The sequence below is a fragment of the Panthera pardus genome, unplaced genomic scaffold, assembly GCF_024362965.1.
Source record: "Panthera pardus isolate Hobbes unplaced genomic scaffold, ASM2436296v1 HiC_scaffold_7, whole genome shotgun sequence".
Lineage (NCBI taxonomy): Eukaryota > Metazoa > Chordata > Mammalia > Carnivora > Felidae > Panthera > Panthera pardus.
This window is the reverse complement of record NW_026527002.1, coordinates 1,008,700-1,027,343: the sequence shown is the minus strand read 5'-3', so window position 1 is coordinate 1,027,343 and position 18,644 is coordinate 1,008,700. Positions and strand designations below refer to the sequence as shown.

The 18,644-nt window shown below is 36.8% G+C and overlaps 1 protein-coding gene across 2 annotated transcripts in view; it reads right to left on the bottom strand.

Moving 5' to 3' along the window:
* Positions 1-9,545: 9,545 nt before the first annotated feature.
* UBE2V2 (ubiquitin conjugating enzyme E2 V2) overlaps positions 9,546-18,644 on the bottom strand; it is a 60,085-nt gene continuing 50,986 nt past the window's right edge. For both annotated transcript variants that reach the window (XM_019428889.2, XM_019428890.2), the window contains exon 4: positions 9,546-11,943. In XM_019428889.2, coding sequence (XP_019284434.1) covers positions 11,797-11,943 — 147 coding nt within the window. In that variant the 3' untranslated portion in view covers positions 9,546-11,796. The remainder of the gene's footprint in view (positions 11,944-18,644) is intronic.

The window sequence follows — 18,644 nt, the reverse complement described above, 5'->3', positions numbered from 1 at the left end:
CATGTGCTTCATTTTCATACCCTCCATGGAAATTATGCCCTTTGTACAGTAATAAACATCCTTCATTCTAAGCACATATCTAACAAATAAGGAAGCAAAGATCAATGTTTGGGAGAGAGGAATTAAACTTCAGTTAATGCCTAACAACTAGTCTCATCATATGATTTTATAAATTGCTGTGACTGACAGTGCTGGTCACTGGGAATAATGTAAAGGCTACTAATGAAAAGCAGTAAAGGCTTAGATTCTCGGGGATATAAAACCAACCTCATTAAGACACAAATACATTAGACCTACAGAGTACACATTTGTTCTCTTCAGGAAGCTTACAGCAAAGAAAAAAAATATTACGGACATATGATCAATACACAAAAATCAGTTGTAGCAATGAATCATCTATGAAATTAAGAGACCAATTCCTGGGGCACCTGGGTGGCTCAGTTGGTTGAGCATCCGACTTCCAGTCGGGTCATGAGCTCACGATTCATGGGTTTGAGCCCCACACAGGGCTCTCTGCTGTCAGCCCAAGGCCCACTTCAGATCCTCTGTCTTCCTCTCTGTCTGCCCTTCCCCTGCTCTCTCTCAAAAATAAATAAACAGTAATTTTTTTTTAAGAGAGAACAATTCCGTTTACAATAGCCTCAAAAACAGTAACGTACCTAGGTAATAAAGTTAAAAGAGAAGTGCAAGACTTGTACACTACAAAGAAAAGAAAAACTATGAAACATTGGTGAAAGAAATTAAAGAAGATGCAGATAAATAAAGTCATCCCATGTTCATGGGTTGGAAGATTCAATATTATTAAAATGGGGATACTTCCCAAAGCAATCCACAAATCCCATGCAATCTCTATCACAGTTTCAACTTTCTTTTTGTTCGTCAGAACAAGTTGATGTTAAAAATCATATGGAAATGCAAAGGACCCAGAATAGCCCAATCTAAAAAAACAAGAACATTGGAGGATTCATACTTCTTGATTTCAATACTTACTGCAACGTTACAGCAATCAAGACAGTGAAGTGTTGGCATTAAGGCTAGACTTACAGATCAATGCAATAGAATTGCAAGCCTGGAAATAAATAAATATATATATATATACATATATATATATATATATGTATATATATATATATATGATAATATATGTCATAATATATATGACAAATTGATTTTTGACAAGGGTGCCAAGACCATTCAACAAATGGTGCCAAGATAACTGGGTATCACCATGCAAAATAATAAAGTTGGACCCCTTCCTCACACTATATACAAAAATTAATTCAAATGAATCAAAGACCTAAATGTGAAAGCTAAAAGTATAAAATTTGGAGAAGAAAACATAGATGTAAATCTTTGTTAATCAGTCAGGACCAATAGGAGATGATAGATAAACAACCAGATAGACTAACAGACCAATCAATCAATAGAGATAGATAAACAGATGATGTATGGATACATACATACATACACACCATACATAGACAGACAGACACAGCACAGAGACTGACTTATTTTAAGAAACTTGCTCAACTGACTGTGGGGATCTGGAAAGTCTGAAATGTGTAGGACAGACTGGCAGGCTGGAAACTGAGGCAGGACTTGATGCAGAATTTATTCTCCACCAGGAAACCTCAGGTGTTTCTCTTAAGGCCTTCAACTGATTGGAGGAGCCTACTCGCATTATTGAGAGCAGTCTCCTTTACTTAAAGCCAGCTGATTGTAGACATTGCCTGTATCTGCGTCTACATCTATAAAGTATTTTAACAGGTATCCTAGATTAATGTCTGATTAAATAACTGGTTACTACAGCCTAGCCAAGTTGACAACATAAAACTAGCCATCATAATGACTTTGGACTAAGCAATGATTACTTAGATGCACCAAAGTACAAGCAACCAAAGAAAAAAATAGAAAAATTGGACTGCATAAAAATTAAAAACTTTTGTGCATCAAAGAATACTGTCAAGAGAGTAAAAAGACAACACAAAGAATGGGTTGCAAACCAGGTATCTGATAAGGGTCTACTACCCAGAATATATAACATTTCTTACATCTCAACAATAAAACAACAAAGGACACAATTTTAACAAGAGGCAAAGGACTTGAATAGACATTTCTCTAAAGAAAATAAACAAATAGCCAACAATCTTGTAAAAAGAGGCTTAGCATCATTAGTGATTAGTAAAAACCACAACGAAATACCACTTCATACCCATTAGCATTGCTAGAATCAAAAACAGTAAGTGTTGACAAGGACGTGGAGAAGTCCCAACCCTCACACTCTGCTGGTAGAGATGTAAAATGACACCACTTCAGAAAACACCCAGGCAGTTCTTCAAATGATTAAACACGGCTACCATATGACTCAGCAATTCTACTCCTAGGTGTCACCCCAAGAGAAATGAAAACATATGTCCATGCAAAAGCTTATACACAAAAAATTAATTTAAAAACAAAATAAAACAAAATCTTCAATCCAGGCTAGAACACAATTATTTAGAAAGTGAGCTGATAGCAAAGTTCTGGAAGTCACTGTGGGGTTTTTATTTGCCTTTTACTCTTTGTTCAGAGACAATTCAGAAAACTAGTATATTTGGGAACAACAGGTAATTTTCAGTGACTAAAATATTTTCTGACATGAAGGTGACTCATGATATCACTACTCCCCATCTGTGATTCTAGCAAGATACACCTTCAACATAGCTGACTCTTGACAAATAGCTGAGTTCTTCCTTGCCCAGGGAACACATCTAAACGCATTGGTAATCGAATACTAAGAACCATCATTATTACATGAGAAATGATTCTCAAAAGAAATGGTCTCAAAATTAGAGAACAGTCATATTCATCCGTGAGTGTGGACAGGAAGACCACAAATAAAGTAACAATACAACCTCAGAAAGAGAAATGTCTGTAGTGCTTGGAATGTTTTAAGAGGCATTCCACCTAACCCCACATTATGTGTTGAAGTTCAGAACTAGAGAGAAAGAAATTAAAATAAAGATCATCCAAGGGGTGCTTGAATGGCTCAGTCAGTTGAGCATCTGACTTCAGCTCAGCTCCTGATCTCAAGGAGGCTCATGAGTTCAAGCCTTGTGTAGGGCTCTGCACTGGATAGCTCAGAGCCTGGAGCCTGCTTCAGATTCTGTCTCCCTCTTTCTCTGCCCCTCCTCAGCTCATGCTCTGTCTCTCTGTCCCTCTCAAAGATAAACATTAAAAAATAATAATAGTAACTTAAAGTTCTTAAACCTACTAGAAAGAAATCTCCTTTGTTTTGCAAAAACAAAAATCTGGGGTGGAATCACCCCTACACCACCACCCCCAAACATATACAAACACACATGCTTTGACAGTCTGCAGAGCTCAAGTATGGGGCTGGAGAAGAACACCAGAGGAACTAACAGCAGAGGGCCAGAAAAGTAAGCAAGAAGGGAGAATTCAGAAAGAGAATCAGCACACTCTGTAGTGTGCTCCTCTTTGGAGAGCAAGAGAATGAGCTTAAGCACCCAAACATAGTTTACATTTCCTATTCAATAGTGTCTGCTATATGCTAAAGACACTTCCGTTACTTTTCCCCAAATTACTGTATATTAGACCCTTTGGTACTGAAAGTTTGGTCCACCAATGAAAGGACATGAGTGGGAGTTAAGAAATACTGAACCTTAGGCCCTATCTCAAAGGTACTGAATTAAACTCTGTATTTTGTTAACAACCCCCCCCCCCCCAAAATGCCATTAAAATCTGAGTTTTGGTCTAACACTACTAAATTAAATCCTTTCCAGACTGCACACTATATGCAAATAAAACTATTATTGTGCGTGCCCCCACAGGACCAGCAAGACTTAACACATTGTAAAGCATTCTATGATACTTAGAGCACACACTGTAAATGACTGAAAAAATCAATGAACTTGGCTCTGAAAACATCTCAGAACTTCCCTACTCCAACTTCCTTTTCATGGGTGAGGAAACTACTCCAGAACATGTAGGCTGTCTAAAGGCTATGTTATTTTTAAATGATAATACAACCCTTTAACAATTCACAGGTTGTCAAACACCAGGATGAGCAAACCAGTATTTAGGTATGGTTTCTATTCTCTTTAAAGGATATGCTATCAAAGATAATATACATAGGTGTTCAAGAACCTTAGGAGTCCCAAGGGTAGGTGCTTTCTATGAACGTCTCCCAAATGACAACACTTCACCACTTCTCTTGGTATTTGCCACTAGACAAGTTGCCTATTTGCCAATCGCTAAGCCCTAGTAGATTGTAACCATAAGACACTGTGTGACACTCACCACTGTATACATGCCGGGTGGACTGTAGGAACCTAATACACTTCTGTTGAATTAATGAATATAACTAACCAAATAAAATCAACTGATCAAAATCAGACAACTGTTACTGGTAAAGCCAGTATTAAAAGCCAGTCTTTTAACACCTAGCAGGGGAATTAGGAGCAAATATTAACCCACATTTTAACTTTGCTTGATAAAAACCAATTGAATAATCATTTACTAAGGTTCTAACCTTTCCAGGATTACATTATATACAACCGCAGAAGGCAAGGTTTAGTAAGAGGAAAGCCCTACTCTTGAGATTTGCTTCAACACACCACATAATGACATTTACTACAAGTAGACTTTTCTGCAGGGGGTAGGTGGAGTCCACAACTCAAGGGACTTCACTGTGATTATATTCACAAGTGAAGATGATTAGTGGAAGAGGTAAATTCGAAATATAGTTTCCTTTTCCTTTAATCCCATTCCTTAGCACATACATAGGTTTTATGGTAGGTTGCATATATGAAATTTTCTACTGCAATGCAGTCGAAATAGTGGGGCTTTCAGCCCAAGTTATGCAAGCTTTCTTTTGAGCTACAGGTAAGTTTACCTCTTTCCAACGGATGTCATCATGGAGACCTGTTGCTGGGGCCGAAGCAACTGTGCCCATCCAGAGGTGGATCCACCAGGCCTACTACACCCAAATGCAGAAGAGGGAAGTGTTAGGGGTGCCAGGCATGCCTGACTCTTGGTTTCAGCTGAGGTTATGATCTAGCAGTTTCATGCGTTCGAGCCCCGAGTCGGTCTCTGCACTGGCAGCATGGAGCCTGCTTGGCATTCTCTCTCTCTCCCTCTCTCTCTGCCCCTTCCCCCACTCGCCCTGTCTCTGTCTCTCTCAAAATAATTAAACTAAAATAAAATTAAAAATAAACTCATCCAGAATGCACAAGCAGGTTAAGTGAAGTCTACATAACCTCATATAACATCTTGGAAAATCAGCCCACACTTTACATAGTAGAGACTTGATGCAAATGCATATTTTAACATCATTTAAGATTTAATGCTCTTAGATTAATAACATTATTAAATTCTAGCTAGCATTTATTGATCACTCTATATCAGACTGTAATTAAAACATTCATATTATTTCATGAAACCACAACTCTGGGTAAACATGGACTTTACAGGAAGAAACTGAAGGTGGTTAAAGAGGCCGACTGGCCCAAAGTCATAGGGCATATGGCAAAATGGTATTTGCCCCAGGACTTGTACTAGCTTCCTCTCTACTGTTCTTTGTTATCAATATTACTATTCTGTTCCCCTTAGAACCTTATTGCTAATGGGCACTTAGGCTCTCTCCATGCAGATGTGATCATTCACTCAAAAACCAATAGTTGACCATAATTTAAATGTATGTATCACCTCAATATTATCATCTGTATCCATGTACTTAGTAAGTAGCATTTCACAAGGACTTAACACAGGGAAGTCTTGAAAGTAACTTCCCTAATGTGTTTGGTAAACAGAACTCAATAAAGGTTTCATCATATAAAAAGTTACCTCATTTCTGGCAGTCATGATTCCAACAATTTGTAATCCAAATAAATAATTCTAACATTTCTTTGCAGCCCAATTCATTTGTTTTCAAAAGGTGGTATTTTTAATGATCTTAAGTATCTCAAATAAGAAAACATCCAATTCTTTATTTTTAGTTTCAAAAAATATACTTTGGAGGTATGTCATTTAAAACTCAAATAATTTAATTATTAGAATAGATTTATAAATAACTTTACACATTTATTATTGTGATGATCATGACCACCATATTTGGATGCTTAGACATCAAGCCTCAGAAGTAAAGCCAAAAACCTCAACACATGAGGACAAAGGAGGACAACAGTGATAGGTTGAGAAAAAGACCTACAAATCAGAGTGGTAAAGAAGTTAGGAGAGGATTCAGGTGAAGGAAACAGGATTACAAACATTAACAGAGGTGATAAACAAAGGGCACGTGGTAGGAAGGAGGCCATAACAAGTGGTTCAAGCTGGTGAAGCAAACTCCCAAGAGTATTCTTCAAATTCATGGTTAGTTTTGACGTCAAAGGAAGAAGATGGAAGGGATCACAACCAAGATGATGGGGAAAACTGAAAGTGCCTAAAGGAGCTGAAAGGAAACACCCAGTCAACAAGACGGAACAAAATTGGTCACAAGAAGAACAAACGTGACCATAGACTGTGAAAAGGAAGATTCCCCAGAGAATGATGGTAGAGTAGTCAAAACAGAAAGGGAGGGGCCTCTTTTAACTGCAGTCTATATTCTAAACCAATAAACATATTCAGCACCCCTTACAACTGAGCTTGGGGATCGCACCATTTAGCTTGAAGACACCTTGATTAAAATGTGTTACCCTAAATTAAAATGTTATCAATATATCAAGTTATCTATCATCACCGATCATAAATAATTTTCCTTCCTATGCAGGACCACACTGACAGCAAAGTGAATATCCCTCTAATACTTCATAATCAAAGGTTTAAGACAACTGTGGGTCTCAAAGTACACTCAGGAGTTTTAGTTCTTTTCAAACTGTCTGGCTACTAGAAAAGAATAATAGACTTAATACAGAACTGTATTTACATCAAATGAAGGTCAGATCACATAGCAAGGATGTTTCTGTGGCAATCTGGCAAGAGAAAAAAAGGTAAGAAAATTTGAGGTCGAGCAGCACACCACAGTATAGACATGGAAGAAAGAAGAAAACAGAAAAGAAAAAAAGACAGAAAAAGGCAAGAGATAACACCAATATATACATTTCAAGCAGATTAAATAAAACATCCTCAATTCTAAATTATTTTACATTTTAATTACTCTGTAGTTGTATGCAATTTACTTTATAATTTTATAAAGGCCCAAGAGCATATACAACATTTGCATTAGTACAGTTTTATGCATTAAACAATGTTTTAACAAAAATAATTCAAAACAATGCTGAGTCCACAAGTATTATTTTTCTCCTTAAAGAAGTCCATACATTACTAAAGACTAAGAAACCCAGGCAACTAAGTATTTTACTTTTCTTGTGTACTCCATTATTTTCACTTGAGTATTGCAATTATTGAAGAAGTCTATTTGCCCACTTTATCTAGATTTTTTAAATTATAGCAATAGAAAGATATTTATGATAACAGATATAATCTGGACATCTGACAATCATTATTACTTACTTGGCTTGAAAAGGAGTAAAACGATACATTTGTCTTTGTCAGTTATCAACTGTGAAGAAAATCTACTTTCGTTCCTCTATTAAAGTAAAGGCTGCTAAACCACAAAGGCTGCAAAATACCACCCTGTAATAAAGCATTTATAATTACCATACTTGTTGATTGTAACTAATTTTACTACAATATGAGGATATCCTGTTAAAACCTCACTTCACATTACATTGTAAATTTTCCAGATTACCTTGTTATCTAATGTTTTAAAACAAGGCAATTAATTATATGGCATGAAAAATATACACTCAAGTGTTAATAGTGATTCCTTATAATTTTTGAAAAAAGTATTTTTAAAAATTACTCAACTACTGCACTGAACAACTAAAAGCGTTTACTCTCAACTCAATAATTTGCCTCTTTACTGACCACAGGTTTCTCATTACTATTGGGATTCTTAGTGTCGACTGTTAGCCTTCCTTTGGGGGCAGAATATTAACTTCACTTTTGCAGAATTTCTTGGCTGCCAAAACTTCTAGATACACTTACGTAGCTAATTATTGAACAAGGACAAGACAAAGTGATTCACAGAAGTCTACTTTTGGCAGATGGATCGCGGCACAAACCTTACATGGTATTTGGTCAGTTACTCACTTCACAGAAAAAGGATTACTGAAATCTAAGTTAAGAAAGTGAGATCTATCTGGCTTTCATCATTGATTTCCTAAATGAACTGGCCAAAAAAACTTGTGGGTTGTTCTTACAGACTATATGTAAAATGAGATGAAACAGACCCTTAGGAATTTTTTTTTTTTTTTTTTTTTTTTTTTTTTGGTGAGAATATCCTACTAAGGATGTAAACACCATGGCAACCTCTTCCTAGCCAATTATTATTTTTTTAATCATGTACTCACCCCAGGAGTTTCCAAAACTCCCTTATTTCACAAAACGATGGTTCTGACGTCACTTTCTGTATCATCAAATACCTTCAAAATTTTCTCTTCAGAAAATGCTCATGGTGTATCTTTTATTTTCAACGCTCCACTATAATTTTAAAATAACATTTTCAGTGTGAACTATGGTAAGATCTCCATCCACTCTTTGTAACTTCTATAAGACATACTATAACTTTAGCATAAAAGATACTTTATTTCCATACATTTCCTGCTTTTTAGTAAACAAGGTACTGGGTGGGAATTAACAGCTAATGCTCTTACCAATTCTGTAATACACTGCATCCATTCCTTTTTATGTTTCTATTTTATATTCAAAATACATATACTGTCCAGAATTGTGAAAATTGGAAACTTTTTGTGAAAATAACCAAAAATCAATCAAGTTGGTACTGGAAAATTATATTGATAGTTATCAGAAAAGTAAAATCAGTGCCTTTCAGATCCTCCCCAGCAATAAATGATACTATGATTCTACACATCTAAAAAATATACTTCTAAAAAGAAATCAGGGGAAAAATAACCTTAAATACCTCCCAAATCCCATTATTCATGACTTTATCATTAGTACCTATAGTCTTTAAAATGCACGTAAGAACATAGTCATGTGCTCACTAAAAACGTTAACATCGTTCTGACCAAAGTAATTCCATGATGCACCTACCAGAACCACCCAAAGCCATACACACCAAATCTATTAAGGATAATGTGCTAATAGTTTCCATCTGCCTCCTCGAAATTCAATACAATATTAATTTTACATATATTTATCAATAATATTTTTCAGTGGGAAATGTTTAAATCAATGAATTGGCATTAAGTTATCCAGACTAATTAACCATATGTAGTGAAACTAATATACTCTCCAAGCACTCAAACTGAAGTGATAAATTCTTTTAAAAGGATAATCTGAAATTATAAATTTCTTATGTATTACACCCAGAAGACTCAAATACTACTGACTATCCTTACAAATGTTTGTGTCAAAATTCTGAAAACCCCTAATAAATGCCATTACTTTGAAATATTAGTAAAATGTTACAATCAGCAATTCTGAAAACTAGTAATTAAAACCATTAAAGCATAACACTGACCTAACAGGACAAGAATTTTATTTTTGTAATCTTTATTAATATATGATCATCCCCCTAGGGTCACAACTGCTAGCCTTTTAAACAAGTTTCAAAGGCAATTTTACAGTTCATTTAATACCACACATTCCTACAACCCTAGCCACTTTAGAAAACCAAGGAAAAATTGCTTCAAAAATGCAGCCTTAGAAATGTTACTGTAATTAAGAGCAGCTCTACATTAGCTCCTTCCATAATCAACCAGTGTGTCTTAGATTGCCATGTATATCTTGATTGTGACATGCAAAATGGGTTCTGCTTTGGGAACTGGCTAATTGGCATGCAGATCTCTGCAGAGATCCACAGTCCCAAAGACAAAACAGAGGAGATAAACATTCTAGGGCTGACTCACACAACATATACTTGAGAGAAGAAACCCTTCACAATAGTGGATATGGGAAAAGGGAAAAGGACAAGTGACCAAGTACTCAGACTCTCAGCCCACCACTATATAAATTATTTAACAGCATTCAAATGATTATTAGTCCCCATGTGTGACAAGACACATTCTCAAAGTGGAAAAGGAGTTAAACTGATTCAGACCATTGCCAATGGTCTTGCATATGATGCCACTGTAATTCAAGTTCATCTTCAACCATTTAAAATTTTTAAGAATGTATTCCAAGGTAAGAATTCATTTCAAACCTACTTTAATAAATTAGACATGCACTAATTTGTGTGTATATATTTTCTATCTGTCATTTGAAAGCATTTTAAACCTCTTTTGATAATGAAAAAGAATAGCCATGTTGAAATTAGTAACTTTAGACAAACTGTCACTGACTTTTATGTATTATCGATCAAGAAAAAGTAGCCCAGATCTTTAACTTTGAATGCACTGATAAAAACATGTCAGGACACCTTTGAGAAATTCGTCCTTGCTACCTGCAAGGTAGCACCTTTCTATTTTCTGCAGTGAATTCATAAGAAGGGAGTATTTTTAACAAAGTAGCATACCCAGTGCTTTGAAATGAAAAAGTGACCTGAAGCCTATTTCGGTAAAGGCAGAACACAAATGAACTTTCAGGTCAAAATTAGCGTCTGCCAAAGTGGAGATTAAGTGAAACTGGATACAATTAATCCCAATTAGTAAGTATTAACAGCACTAGGGGAAGACGTGTCACAGAAAAGTCAAGAATTAAAAATGGAATGTGTACTTGGATCATCTGTAGTCTATAATTCTATCAGAATTGCTAGAATTCAAACATTTTTAAATAATATTTCTGGTAAACTCAAATTCAAAATATAATTAATACCCAGGATTCCTCCTTCTCCAAAGAAGAAATTAAACTAATTCGGTAATTTGTTCTCTGAGATACTCTGCAAATTCCAATTCACAAGAAGTATACAAAATAGAGTAATAATAAAAGGTGTTTATAGATGAATAGCTACAATAATTCCAATTTTTGCTACCTCAGCAAGGTACTGTACATATACCACATCAATATAATAGAAATGGCACGGTTTCTGAGGACACGTTCCACATTTTATTTACATTTTAAGACTAACTTTAATCTCAAAATCACATATCCATACACCTATTTCCTTTTTTTGTTGATTTCACTTAAATGCATGGTTTGTCAAACAAAGACTGTAAACAAATATTTACCATGTCTGTTACATGTAACACACAGGAACGGCTTTTAACAGATACTCATCGGCCTCCCCCACGACATTTTTTTATCATAAATACAGGTATCAAAACAATCCTGAACATATTTTTGATACTACTAGTAGTCAGCACCCACACCGCTTCAAAAATTAACACAATTTGTGACAAGATTCATTGTACCTGCTACTTTAGACAATTTCAACTTGAAGCTCTTTCGCTAAGCAAGATGGATAAAGCATGCCATTTCTGTTTTTCCTTCTTGAGATTTTTTTACTTTTCAGAAACACACATGCTTCCACAGCATCTGACTCTTCTCTCCATGCTTTCATCTTGTAAACCTGAATTCTATTTTGAGTACTCCAGGTTTATGCTTAAATGACAGTGCCTTAACAAGAGAAAAAAAATGGTGCTGCATTTTTCCTCCTGTAAGCTGAAAACATAATGGTGTACATATATTAAATATATTCTTACAAATGTCCAGGTCATGTTTACCAGCTGGAATTCTTTTACTTAATGTGTGGGTATTTTGCATTGTGATATTTAATCAAGACATTAACATGAGTAGAAGGCTGTTGATTTAAGACAAGTTTGAGATCCACTAAAATTAATTGTTGTATGTTTGTCCTTCTGGTGGCTGTGGAAGCTTCATATTTTCTTTGGACATCATTAGACGTCTTAGCTCTTGAAGTACAACTTTAATGCTATATGAGTTTTGCCATTTTGCTAACACTGGTATGCTCCGTGCATCCACCTGAAATGGGGGGAAAAGAGCAAAATTAACTACAAAATTTAAAGTACTATGGCACCGACTTACTGTACATACTGCAATAAGAAGTGCTGTTAAAATTCATAGCCTGGCTCTACTTTCACAAAAGAAACACTATGACACTACAAGTTCATAATACAGGAAAAATAATCCTTTTGTAACAGGTATTTCCTAAAAATTTGTCTTTTTTGTGTGTATGCTTTTTTATATCTTACACTAAACATGTAGTGAACTTTGGACAACAGACATAAACAAATGTTACATTAAATAACTACACTGTAAACACAGTTGCCAAATCCTTCTTGATGAGACAACGTCTGAAGGTTCCTCTCCATTTCCAATGCCACTACCCAGAATCTGGGTAATTATCTCCACTGGAATTTAGAAAAGAGCTGTTAAACTGATCTCTGCTTTTGGATTTTTCTTATCAATGTCTTCTCTGTACTATACTAAATTAACCTTCCACTGTAGAAGCCTGACAGAATGGGGCTGGAGCAACTTCAAAGCCTAATTCCCAGGTAACTGACATCACATGACCTGGCTGGCCATTCCCCGGAAAACCCCACTCACAGGCATGTTTGTTTTTGTTTTTTTTTTTTTAAGTTTATTTATTTATTTTGAGAGAAACAGAGACAGCATGAGTGGGAGAGGGGCAGAGAGACAGGGGATATGAATCCCAAATGGGCTCCATGCTGTCAGCAGAGAGCCTGACATGGGGCTTGAACTCAGGAGACCATGAGATCACGACCTGAGCCGAAACCAAGAGTCGGATGCTTAACTGACTGAGCCGCCCAGGGGCCCCTCAGGGTTTTTTCTTTATCTGACCTCAAAAGTCACCCACTGAGTACTGCATATTCCTCCTCCCACCCACATCCACACCTACCCCAGGCATTTTTCAAAAATAATCAGTGTCAATTGTTTTAACATCTCTGCTGCCTGGGGAGACAATAACAGGTCAAACAGGAAGGTGTTCAAAATATTTCAGAGGAATGATTGGGAAATGAGATGTCCACAGGGGCTTTGAAAAGTTCCAACATATGCCTGTGAATCTAGAAGACCACACATGTACAGAATTGTACAAAGGCTCAACAGAAGAATTGATATGCTCTCACCTGTGGCTGACCTTGAGCAACACATAATAAAGATTACAAAGTAGGATTTATCCCAGAACTGTAAGTTGGCTCAGGATTTTAAAAAGCCAGTCAACATAATATACGATATTAACAGAATAGAGAACAAAAATCATAATTATTTCAATAAGCATAAGAAAGCATCTGATAAAAATCCAACAACTTTTCTGATAAAAAACACTCAACAAACCAGGAACAGAAGGGAACTTCCTCAACTTCATAAAGGGCATCTCTAAAAACCTCTAGTTAACATATTTAATCATCACTGCTACTCAAGATTGTACTGGAGGTTTCAGTCAGGCAATCAAGCAAGAAAATGAAATGAGACATCAGATTGAAAAGAATGACTAATCTTGTCATGATGACATGATGTCATGTCATACAAGATGACATGATCTTGTATACAGAAAATCCTAAGGTATCCATTAAAGAAACTAGTAGAGCTAATAAACAAATACAGCAAAGCTACAGGATACATGATCAATTTATAAAACCATGTTTGTAGGGGCACCTGGGTGACTCAATCGGTTGAGTGTCCAACTCTTGATTTAGGCTCAGATCATGATCTCAGGGTCAGGGGATCAAGCCCACACCAGCTCCATGCTGAGTCTGGAACCTGCTTGAGATTCTCCCTCAGCCCCTCTTCCCCAGTCTCTCTCTCTTTTTAAAATAAAAAATAAATCAATTAATTTAAAAAAAACCCATGTATGTATACTTGCAATATACAATCTGGAAATAAAATTAAGACAACGATGCCATTTATAATTGGGTAAGAATAAAATACATAGGTATAAATTTAACAAAAGAAGTGTAAGACTCATATAACGAAAACTGTAATTTACTGTTAAAAAAAATCAAAGACCTAAATAAATGGAAAGACATCCCCCATACATGGATCAGAAGACCTAATATTACTAAGATGACAATACTCTTTAATGTAGTCTACAGATTTAATAAAGGCCCTATCAAAATTTCAACTACATGAGGTTTTTTTGTTTGTTTGTTTTGTGTTTTTGTAGAAATGAACAAGATTATTCTAAAATTCATGTGGAAATGTAAGGAACCCAGAATAGCTAAAACAAAAACAATAACAAAGTTTTTCCAATGTTAAAACTTACTACCAAGGCAGTTATCAAAAAGGGTGGTGCTTACTTACATAAGGATGAACATCACATCAATGGAATACAATGGAGAGCAGAAAAGTCAAGTAATCTTTTGACAAGAGTGCCAGGAATACATATACAATGGGAAAAGGATAGCCTCCTCAATAAATGGTGTTGGGACAAATAGATATCGACAAGCAAATGAATGAAGTTGAGCCCTTAACTCACATCACACACAAAAATGAACTCATACACATAAATTAAGAGCTAAACCTATTTTAAAAAAAAAAAAAAAACCTCTTAGAAGAAAACAGGAGTAAATCTTCATTACATTGGATTTGGTAATGGTTTCTTTAATATCTACTGCCAAAAACACATTCAACAAAAAGATAAATTGGCTACATCAAAACTTAAAATTCTGAATTGCAAAACATAACCATCAAGAAAGCATAGACAATCCACAGAATGAGAGAAAATACTTACAAATCATATATTTCATAAGGGGCTCTCATTCTGTATATAAAGAACTCATACAACTCAGTAATAAAAGGCCAAATATCTCTCAATTAAAATGTGAACAAAAGCATATTTGTGGCAGACAGCTGTTACAAACTGTGTTCTCCCCAAATTCATACGTTGAAACTCTAAGACCATAGGGATGATATTAGGAGCTGAGATCTTTGGGAAGTAATTAGGTTTAGGTGACATCATAAGGGTAGAGCTCCATGATGGGATTAGTGTCCTTTTTAAGAAGAGAAAAACTAGAGCTTGCTCTCTCCTTCAAGAAAGGGACAGTAAGATGTTAGTCATCTACAATTCAGCATGAAGGTCCTCACCTTCACGAACCCAACCTTGCTGACATACTGATCTCAGGTTTCTCGGCCTCCAGAACTGTGAGAAATAAATTTCTGTTATTGAAACCACCCAGTCTATGGTATTTTTGTTATGTCAACCCAACCAGACTTTATGACTTGCTTTATGAAGAGAATGTTGGGATGTTTATTTCCGATATTAAATTACAAAAATACAGTGATTTCACCTTGCTCTTTCTTGCTTTCACTCACTTGCTTCACAGACAGAAGTCAGCTGCCATGTTCCAAACTGCTCTGTTCCACCCTGGCAAGGAACTGAGGGTGGTGTCTGGGAAACAGTATGCAAGAAACTGAGGCCCTCAGTACAAAAACCCAAAAAGAAATGAATCCTGCCAACAACCACATAAGTGAGGTTAAACTGGATGCTTCCTTAGTTGATCTTCACATGAGACCATGGCACAGCCTGACATCTTGATTGCAACCCTGGGAGAGTCCCTGAACCATAGGACACAGCAAAGCTGTACCTACATTCTTAGCCCACAGAAACTATGAGATAATTAATCTTTGTTGTTTTAAACCACTTTAATTAAAAAAAAAAAAAAAAAAAGGCCCTGAATAGACATTTCTCCAAAGAAGATACGCAAATTACCAATAAATATGTGAAAAGATGCTCAACATCATTAGCTTAATCCAGGAATTGCAAATCAAAACCACAATGAAATACCACTCCACGCCCACTTTGGATGGCTATAATCAAAAAGACACAGTAACAGGTGTTGACAAGGATGTGGAAAAGTTGAAACCCACACACACTGTTGGAAAGAATGCAAAATGTTATGTCCATTTTGAAAACCAGTCTGGGAGAAGGGCCAACACGGCGGAACAGGAACAGCATGGAAGGTTTTTTTAAATCTCTCATCCCTGAAATGCAGGCAGATCAACACTAAACACCTAGAAAACTGATTTGAGGATTAACACAACAATCTGCACAACCTGAACGACAGAACTCGGCAGGAACATGGCACAGAGAGGTGAACTGGGAGAGAGACAAGCCGTGGAGGGCAGAGAGCTGTTTTTGCTTGCAGAGAGAGGAAGGAGACAGGGGAGAGAGTACAGGAAAAGCACTCCTCCCCCAGCAAAGCAGCTGGAGAGAAAAAGGAAGAGTGGAAACAGCCACAGGGACTGAACAAAAAAGGAAGAAAGGAGAAAGAAGAGAGTTTAAATTCCATTAAGACACTATAAACAGGGGGGGTGGTGTAGAGTCTGAAATTCCACAGATTGATACCTGGCAGTGCTCTGGTGGGAAAGGCAAATCCCTGGGAGCAGAAAGCAAGGTCCTCGGGGTCCTCAGGGTCCTCGGGCCACATGGAGGGAGACATTTCCCCTGCTGGGAGGGCATTTGGTGGAGGCAGTGTGCCCCCCACCTCCAACCCACCACAGGCAAAGGTCCCAGCAGACCCTGAAGAACAGCCACATTCACTGGTGTTGGAGCGACGATGTTAAGGGTGAAGCCTGGCACCAGATGTGTGTTGTGATTTGCCATAATCCCTGAAACGCTGCTGCTACACAATCACACTACTTCTGGGGTGGACTGGCGCGCTGCCACAGTCTCTGGGCATCGGCAGCAACACAGTCTTGCGAACATTCCTGGGGGCGGGCTGGCACCCAGCCACATCTCCATGAGACCCTCCCCTAGACAGTCAGAACAGGTAAAAGCTACAGTCTCTCAGAAGTGAAGGGTTGGGAAACACAGGCGCACCTGAGATACAACTCAGAAGGTGCCACCTGGCAGCCTGAAAGCTTGGTCACAGACAGTGTAAAAGCAAAGAGTGGATGGAAGCAAGAAACAAAGGAGGGGTGCTTGATTGCCAGTCGGGGAGACCACAGAGCTCTGATACTAGAGCATGGGTAGCTAGGTGACACCATTTTTGTCCGTCCCATGCAGGCACATACATGCCTATACATGCCACAAAAATCAATGCAGTGAGCTAAGCAGTGCCACCTAGTGGAAAATGGAGCTGTTACACTAAGCCCCACCCAACTGGGACAACCTCGCTCTTGAGGACAAGTCCCTCCATCTGCTTGGCTTACACACTATAAAGTGCTTCACAGTTTAACTTCCAGGGGAAACTAGATGTAATTTCAATCATATTTGATTCTGTTCACTGGGTCATCATTCAATTTTTTTTTTTCCTTTTCTTATTCTTGGGCATAGAGAGAGAAAAAATTTACTTGTATTTTCCATTTTTATTAAAATATTTTTCTTTAATTTCTATCCACTGTATTTTTTACTGTTCTGTAAAATCTTTACAATCTATTTACTTTCATCATTTCATTTTATTCTATTTTATTGTATTCATTTTTTCAAATTTTCAAACGTTTTCCTTTTTTCTTTTCCCTTTTCTTATCTTTCCCTTTTTCCTCTAATCTATCAAATTTCTTTCAACAACCAGAACAAAACACGTCTAGGATCTAGCATCATTTATTTTATTTTTTTGTGTTGTTTTAATTTTTTTTTTTTTACTTTATTAATTCCTTTTTTTTCTTCAAAAGGACAAAATGAAGGAATTCACCCCAAAAGAAAGAACAGGAAAATGATCGCCAGGGATGTAATCAACACAGATACAAGCAAGACGTCTGACTCAGAATTTAGAATCATGATAATAAGAATACTACCTGGGGTTGAAAACAGATTAGAATCCGTTTCTGTGGAGATAAAAGAAATAAAACCTAGTCAGGATGAAATAAAAAATGTTGCAACTGAGCTGCAATCTTGAATGGATACCACGGCAGCAAGGATGGATGAGGCAGAGCAGTGAACAAGCGATAAAGGACAAACTTACAGAGCATAATGAAGCAGAAAAAAAGAGGGAGACTAAGGCAAAAGAGCATGATATAAGAATTAAGAGAACTCACTCATTACAAAGGACTAACATCAGAATCATAGGGACCCCAGAAGATGAAGACAGAGAGAAAAGGGTAGATGGGTTTTGTAACCAAATCATAGCAGAAAACTTTCCTAACCCGGGGAAAGATACAGACATGAAAATCCAGGAAGCACAGAGAACTCCCATTAGATCCAATAAAAACGGACCATCAACAATCATAGTCAAATTCACAAAATAGGCAAGGAAAAAATCATGAAAACAGCAAGGGAAAGAGTTCATAACCTACAAGGCAAGACAGATCAGGTTTGCAGCAGACCTATCCACAGAAACATGGCAGGGCAGAAAGGAGTGGCAAGATATATTCAATGTGCTGAATCGGAAAAAAATGCAGCCAAGAATTCTTTATACAGCAAGACTGTCATTCAAAATAGAAGTAGAGATTAAAAGTTTCCCAAACAAAAATTAAAGGAGCTCATGACAACTAAACCAGCCCTGCGAAAATTTTAAGGAGGACTCTCTGAGGGGAGAAAAGATGAAAAAGAGAAAAAGAAAAAAACCCAAAAGACCAAAAGCAACAAAGACTAGAAAGGACCAGAACACACCACCAGAAATTCCAATTCTACAGGCAACATAATGGCAATAAATTCATATCTTTCAGTACTCACTCTAAACGCCAATTGACTAAACACTCCAATCAAAACACATAGGGTAACAGAATGGATAAAAAAATAAGATCCATCTATATGTGGTTTA